This window comes from Emys orbicularis, chromosome 20, assembly GCF_028017835.1.
Source record: "Emys orbicularis isolate rEmyOrb1 chromosome 20, rEmyOrb1.hap1, whole genome shotgun sequence".
Taxonomy (NCBI): domain Eukaryota; kingdom Metazoa; phylum Chordata; order Testudines; family Emydidae; genus Emys; species Emys orbicularis.
Window position 1 is genome coordinate 21695759 of NC_088702.1, and position 7849 is coordinate 21703607.

At 42.7% G+C, this 7849-nt stretch overlaps 2 protein-coding genes across 2 annotated transcripts; both read right to left on the reverse strand.

Annotated features, from left to right (window-relative positions):
* Positions 1–1349: 1349 nt before the first annotated feature.
* LOC135892577 (interferon-inducible GTPase 5-like) lies at positions 1350–2576 on the reverse strand. Its single transcript, XM_065420374.1, has one exon. The coding sequence runs from the start codon at positions 2574–2576 to the stop codon at positions 1350–1352; it is 1227 nt and encodes a 408-aa protein (XP_065276446.1).
* A 3546-nt stretch (positions 2577–6122) lies between these two features.
* Positions 6123–7382, reverse strand: LOC135892369 (interferon-inducible GTPase 5-like). Its single transcript, XM_065420136.1, has one exon. The coding sequence runs from the start codon at positions 7380–7382 to the stop codon at positions 6123–6125; it is 1260 nt and encodes a 419-aa protein (XP_065276208.1).
* Between the last annotated feature and the right edge of the window lie 467 nt (positions 7383–7849).

Consider the following 7849-nt stretch of genomic DNA (forward strand, 5'->3'; position numbering starts at 1 on the left):
ACATACAATGTTGCCACACATATTTCACCAGGACAATAATAATCAGCAAATTATGAGTTTTCAAATGTTCCCTCACAAGGCAGACTTTGTACTAAATGTATCGTAGTTTTGTAAAAATGGAGAAGATAAGGATAGAAATGAAAAAAATGAAATTAATGGAGATATCCCATCTCCTAGAACTGGAAGGGATGTTTGAAAGGTCATTGAGTCCAGCCCCCTGCCTTCACTAGCAGGACCAAGTACTGATTTTGCCCCAGATCCCCAAGTGGCCCCCTCAAGGATTGAACTCACAACCCTGGGTTTAGCAGGCCAATGCTCAAACCACTGAGCTATCCCTCCTCCCAAGGATAGCCTAACAGTCCTGATTTCAATGATGAGAACATGAGCTGGCATTAAACCTGAGCTAGAAAACAGGAAGTTAGCCATCAGTGTCCTCTGTGCACCAAGCAAACTTCTCAAACACTGGGCTCTGTTGTGTTCATAGCACACACAGAGAGAAGTTAGATAAAGACAACCCTTGTAACTTTGTTTCTTCAATTTCAGAACACACAGGAACCCGGAAACAGAGAGAAAATCAGGCTGCTGCCTTAAACAAGCAGGGACAGCTCATCTGACCTTGCTTTAAACTGCCTGTCTGCAAACCACCTGTGCTCTCACAATTTAATACAGAGCCCCTTAACTGCAAGCAGGACAGCGGTACCCTCCACCCACTCTTAAAGTGATAGCTTTCAATTCCAATGGAGTCCTTAATACACCACAGGCTCTACAGATGATCACTCCAGGTTATTGATCTGTCCATCTTGCCCCCAGATGCCAGTTCACCTCCCCCATCATCCCCATCTCTTGCCATGCACCCTCTGTCCAGTTCGGCATTTCATACACCACCACTCCCGGGGAACTGGCCTAGATTAGTAACATTCCCCAGGTTCAGAATCCCACCCACGTTTGGGAGCACCTGCCACTCCCCTTGCTAATCAAGAGGAGAAGCCACAAAGAAGGAAATAGAAAACAGAGCACAGTGTAAGAAAGCAGAACCCCCCTCCTGGTATGTTTGTGTTTTAGCAACACTCAATTTGCATCCCTGCTTATATGGGATACTGGAGCAGATGGACCCAGTGGTCCTGTATGACTGACAATCGGGTCCTATATGTATTCCTATGTTCCTGCTGCTTGAACAGAAAGCATGAGTGCTGTAATCAAAGAATTCACACACATTGCATGTGTCTCGTATCCAATACTTTTTCCATAGTGGTATCAGTTTTGAGATGCTGCCTTCTCTCCAGTGGATTGGGACCTTTGGCATCTGATCTCTTTGCTTGGGCAGTACTGAACTTTTGATGCTGTTACATTTAATTTTTCTCTTCTGCCTCCAAAGCTTTGGTCAGGACCCTTTCGGCATCTTCTGCAACATCATTTAGAATGCGCTTCAGTGTGGCGTATGTGACTGGAAAAGACCTTAATATTACATGGATATTAAATATCATACGGAAGACGGGCTCAGTTAACGTCATGTAATGATTTTCAGCCTTGCCCAGAAGACGTAAAATATCATGGATTGACATTTCTTCTTCTAGCGGAGACTTTATCACTGCCTTCAAGTCTGCAATGGGCTTCCCAACCATCTTGGAAAGGTTAACCAGGGAGTCATCATCCAAGCCAAAGTTCTTGCGGTAACTTGCCATGCAGTGCCTCAATAGACAAACATTATAAGCAAAAGAAAGACCTGGAATAGGAAATGCAGAAATGATGCTGGACACCAGGCCTTGTTTCCAGATCTGACTCAGCAGGGCTTCCTTCTTCCTTTCCAGGATGGGTCTGGAAATACTGGGCAGGGAAAGAAGGAAAACGTGCCTCTTGTGAGAGTCAAGCTCATCTGCCAGAGTTTCCTGCAGTCGAGGAGAATCGTACTTGCCAAATTCACATCTGGAGACAAGGAAAACCTGTGGTGAGGTCACCCCTGCTCCCTGCAACTTCTTCATGCAATCGTCTCTGATTTTCTTCAGGGTGGTCTCCTCACTGAAGTTTTCCCTTCTCTTTTCATTATACAAGTCTACATCCACCTTGGAGCGCACAAAGTAAAATTTCTTCCCCATTCTTTGGATCTCCTGGGCCAGGTCAGCATGGATGGATTTGAACCGCTCAGAAGCGATGATAATGAAGAAATCGTAACTGGCAAAATTGACCTGCTGGAGGTAACTGTCAGGCCGGAAACTTGGTGTCCCCATTCCCGGCAGGTCCCACATGGTAACATTTGGGTGTTTGGGATGAGGATAAGGAGTTGGCTCTATTGTTGTTTCTATCACGTCAACCTTGGCTGCATCTTCATTCTCATCATCCAGACCCAGCATGGCATTGATGAAGGATGATTTCCCACATCCCGACTCCCCCGTGATGGCGATGTTGAGTTTCATGTTTTCCAACTGCTCTAGGGATTCCTGTACTTTAGAAACAATTTCTGAAATATTCCCTCTTTCAACAGTGGCCATTAGCTCTTCGAGATCCTCTTTGGGAACAGTGGAGAGATTAAAATCCGTATCCTGAAATCTATCATCCAAAGCACCTCTTGGTAACGCCATCTTTCTGGGGGGGAAAAAAGAAGGATGTCAGTCAGTGTAGAAAGAAAAGGGGAAGGCAAGCTGGGAAACAGAAATTGCCATTACCAAGAACTTCATGAGTCCAGAATTGTTCCTGCCTCTTCATAAGGCTATTATAATGTCAACAGAGAGAAAATGTATCAAGAGTAATGTTTGATTATCGGTGTCACACTGTCTGAAGTGACTCACCACTGAGAGTGCCAATCTCAGGTCAGACTGTCAGAAAACAGGGCAGACACCCCAAACTGGTCCTATATTCTATCATTAGATTTCACCAAGCCCGTAATAAATGTGAACTCCTGGATCACTATATCAGTTGTACCATGGAGCCACAGACAGTCCCCTGAGACTTCCTGAGACTCTCCAGCCAATCTTACCACCCAGACAAACGGGACTTTGTGATAATGGTCCTTTATCCCAAATATCACATCACATTAGGTTACTCCCAACCCCAAAGGGTCAGTCACTTACCCCACATCAATGGATACTCTCGATCTCACACCAAAGACAACATTGGCAGCCAATTTTTCTAGTAAACTAAAAGTTTATTAGCTAAGAAAAGAAATGAACATTATTGAGAGGTTAAAGCAGGTACATTAGATTAACAGGTGAGTCTAAGATTGTAAATCCAAAATGACAGCAGAGAAGTAGTAATCTGCTAGTTTTGCATAAGTCTCTCAGGGTACCCAAAATGATTTTGGGGATCTCTGGACTGCATCTGGAGTGCTCCCTTGTGAGTGTCCAAACAGTCCAGAGAAGCAGGATCATTCCCTCAAACCAATATTTATAGATCCTGCTCACAGAAGAAAATCTGAACAATGTCTTCACCCACATAAGTTTTGATGAGTAGCAGCTGCAGAATGAGTTGTGAACTTCCATTGTTGAACTCAATGACCCTTGCTTTGAAGTTAACATTCTACTTCCTTTGCATACACAAGTAATTCAGTTACAGTGATATACATCATACAATTGCCTTCCATTACATTATAATAGGGATAGATAAGTGAAAACAATGCAAATATCATTCATTAGTATTCATGAAGTTCTAACACCTGAATATAAACACACTTTGATCTGGGGTTATTTAATTACAGGGCCATACATAAGGTAATGTGATAGCAATCAATATGTTTCTAGATAAGTTTGAAGACAATGCCATTAACATTCCCTTTGAACTAAACTAACACAAGTGAATTGTTGTGCACACATACTTAAACATTTCACACTTTGTTGATATTCACACACAACTCAATTGGTCTATTGTTCTGACCTAAGCTGGTCTGTCAGTGTTACAATCAGCACTCAAGATGGGGGGACAAAGGGGGGAAAGAGAAATGAGAACAAGTCATGCCTCAGAACTCTGTGGTGAAGAAAGTAGCTTGTGAAGAAATAAAGGGTTTTTTATTATTTCGATATTATGCATCATTTCTGAAGGAAGAAAATGAATATTTCATCAGCTGATTCTCTAAGTGCTTGGAAGAGATTTTTCTGTGCATGTTTTTCACAGGCTGGTTTGAGTTATCCCAGTTTTAATCATATTTTTTCCCTTCCATATTAGAGGCTAGATTTTCAAAAAGCATCACTATGGACCAGCTTGCAGTTGGAGATGGTCAGAAATTTTCCATCAAAGCATTTCTTTTTCATGGAAAAATGTTATTTTTTTTTAAAAATGTGTTGGGAAAAATCTAAATTAAATGTTTCACTATTAAATTTTGCATTTCTGCCTGAGCAGTCATGACTGAGAGCTGTAGTTTCTTCATTCCCCCCATTTCCCCTTATTGGCTAAACTCCCCAGCCAGACTACCTTTCCCATGATGCACCACAGTCATGGGACTCCCATGATGCACTGTGCAGCTCAGGAGGATGCAGATTAGTGTTGAATTTCTCCAAAATGTTTTGACATTTCCTAGACACATTTTTTCATTCTGCAAATCTTTCCAGTATTTCAACTTTTCATCCTGATTCAGCATGACAGCACATGCTGAAATATTGGAATTACCTGTGAGACAATTTACCTTTTTGACCAGTTCCACTCTCAATAGGGCAAAGGCAGGGCCTCTCCACTGTTCTCAGTGGGATATGAATCTTTTTAAAAACTGGCTTCTAAGACATAAATATTCTAGTGGGCCTCTGATCTTGACTACCTTGTTTTTAGTGCCTGTTTTTCAGAAGTGTGGAGTGGCTCATAGCCTCTGAAAATCAAGTTCCTTGAAGAACTCTCAAGCTAGGTACCCAAAAATTAAGGCATTCAAGGTCAGGCAGTGTCCATGTCTTAAAATGAAGGCCTAAATGCCATATTTTGAACTCAGTTACTCGAGTGAAAACCAGGAACTACCACACCTAGTGACTCCAAATTCACACTGACATCTCTGAGGAGGGAGGACACTCATTCTAGTCCAGAAGCTCCGATGTGCCACACAAATTTGGTGGCCTCACAATTGCATTGTTGAAAATTATTAACATCATAAATAAAGTGTCTAGAAATATCTGTTTGCATTGACAAAAAGAATCTCACCAAATTTTAAATTTCCTGCATGAATTTTGTTTCCTTTATTGTGGGTCTTTCATGGATTGATCCTCAGGCCTGTGAGGCAAGGAAGATTTAATGAAGGTTTTTTTTAATGTAATTATCATCATCTTTATTACAGAAGCTCATAGAGGCCCCAACCAAGATCATGGGCCCCAGTGTGCAGGGTACTGGACAAAATTAGCAAGAGACAGTCTCTGTCTCTAACAGTTTACAGGCTAAATAGACAACACAAAGGAAGGATTCTTCTCCACATTTTGCAATGGGTAAACCGAGGCACAGAGAAATTAAGTGACCTGCCCAAGGTCACATTTAGGCTATGTCTACACTTACACTGCTACCGTAGCACAGCTGTAGAGACAAGAATCCTTTCGTCAACCTAATGCTGTCTATACCAGGGCTTATGTCAGATTAACTACATTACTCCGGGGTCTGGCTTGCCTGATTGCCAGTCCAGCACCTTAACAATAAGCCCATCCGTCTCCCATGGAATCAGTGATAGATATCTGGTAGCAAGATATTTCTAACTCTTCTTGCGTCACATCTCAATAAGAGTGACTGAAGAGATAGTCATGTCCTCTTGCTCAAGCAATTCAGCAACTCACATGTAGCCTTAACTGAGCTCCCAGTTGGGAGAATGAGGAGAACAGGCCAAACAATACCATAAGAGGCCAAACCATTCCACAGATTTTGTTCAGGGTCTGCTTTGTTCGGGCTCTCTTTCCATTAAGTCTCACATGTTGTCAGAGCTAGCAGTTTCACTTCAATTTTGTTGATTTTCCAGTATACGACAATAATTTTGGATCAAATATAAAGCCCAACAGAGCCCTCCAGAAAGCGGAGTCAGGATTTTCCTCTTTGTTTGCCATATAAAACACACAAAAAAGGAAAATCCTGCCTTCTGTCTCTTTATCTATACAATAGACACCCTCAGGTTATCTGCCTTCCCTACAGTGACAGGTCTGTGGATTATGTTGTGGTTATCTTGAAGTTGTCCCTTCTTATTCCAGGGCTTTCTTGCGAATTCTCTTTGCATCTTCGGCAACTTTATCCAGGAAGCTTGACAGTATGGAATATGTGGTAATGAAAGACAACGCTGCTGCAGCTACGGTGCTAACCACTGATACCAGCTTAAAGCGACGTTCAAATGACCTGGCGATGCCGCACCCAACCCTGACACATTTCTTCAGTAAGAAGTCCCTGGTGAGTTCTTCCACCTGCGGCGATAGGATAACAGCCTTGAGCTCTGTGACGGGCTTTGCAGCCTGCCTGGCAAGCTTAGCCAGGGAGTCATCATCAAGGCCAAATCGCTTGTAGAAGGTGATCATGGAGACCAGCAGGATTCCAATGTCACACGCGAGAGAGACTCTCTCAAGGGGAACAGCATTGATACAAGCTGACACCAGGGATATTTTCCATAAATGCTTCTTCAGGGCAGCTTTCTTCTTCTCTATGATTTCAGGGGAGAGGTTGGGCAAGCTGAGCAGAAACACAAGTCTCTGTAGACTGGGGAGGTCCTTCTCCAGCGTATCCTCCAGTAGGCGAAAATCATACTGATCGAACTCCCAGTTGGAGAGAAGAAAGACCTGTGGGTTGGACACCCCTTGGTGTCTCAGATGTTTCTCGGAGTTCTCCCTGATCCTCTGCAAGACACTGTCCTGACTGTAAATTTTGGGATGAGCCCTTCTTTCATTGGCCAAATCTTCATCCACTTTGCAGCGCACAAAATAGAACTTCTTCTTCATTTTTTGGATCTCCCGGGCCAGGGCGGCATGGCTGGAACGGAACCGCTCTGAGGCGATGATGATAAAGAAGTCATAGCGACTGAATTTCACCTGCTGGAGGTACCTTTCTGGCCGAAAATCCATTGCCCCAATCCCTGGCAAATCCCACAATGTCACGTTAGGGTAGGTAGGATGCGGATAAGCAGTTGGCTTTGTTGTCATTTCTGTCACACCAGTTGGGGCAGCCCTTTTGTCCTCAGTCTCCAGTCCCCGGATGGCATTGATGAAGGATGATTTCCCTGCACCCGTCTCTCCTGTAACAGCAATGTTGAGCATCGTATTTTCAAATGACTCCAGCGCCTCCTGAGCTTTCAAAGCAGCTACCTCAGGGCTTCCATCTTTGAAGAGATGCATGAATTTCTCATATACTTGTATAGCTGCATTGAACAATGCCTTTGGGTCTAACTCTATATCCACATCCTTCATGAGTGCAGAGAGAGACTCCATGGACTCCATGAGAGATTTGAAAGATGTCATCTGGCCCAGAGAAGGAAGAGGAAAAAGGGAAATTTCATTCAGCCTTCGCTAGAGTTGGTCAAAACTCAGAATTTCCATTTGGCAGGAAATTCTGACATTTCAAAATTTCTATTTGTCCCAAATCAGAACAAAAAGTTCAAATTTTGAAATTTCCCATGTAACAAAAATTCCAAAACAATTAGTTGTGAAAATATCCACAGGGCTTTATTGAAATGACCTTATTTTGATAAAGTGCTTCATTTCAACTATTAATTGTAATATAAAAATAATAGACTATATAATTATTAATTAATTTTTTTAGATACCCCTTTTGACCTATCTAGTTAAAGTTTAGGGCCCTGGGTGTTTCCATTAGGAGGAGAAATTGATAGCATCCTTGCTCATAAGTCCAAATTCTTTTCATCCAGCACTCTTGATTCAGGCTTTCTCTAGGCTTTTCCCAGGACCCCATGACACTTCCAGGCTCT

What these genes read in the sequence shown, in the direction of transcription:
- LOC135892577 (XM_065420374.1), bottom strand. Translation starts at nt 2,576, where the DNA reads ATGGCGTTACCAAGAGGTGCTTTGGATGATAGATTTCAGGATACGGAT.
- LOC135892369 (XM_065420136.1), bottom strand. Translation starts at nt 7,382, where the DNA reads ATGACATCTTTCAAATCTCTCATGGAGTCCATGGAGTCTCTCTCTGCA.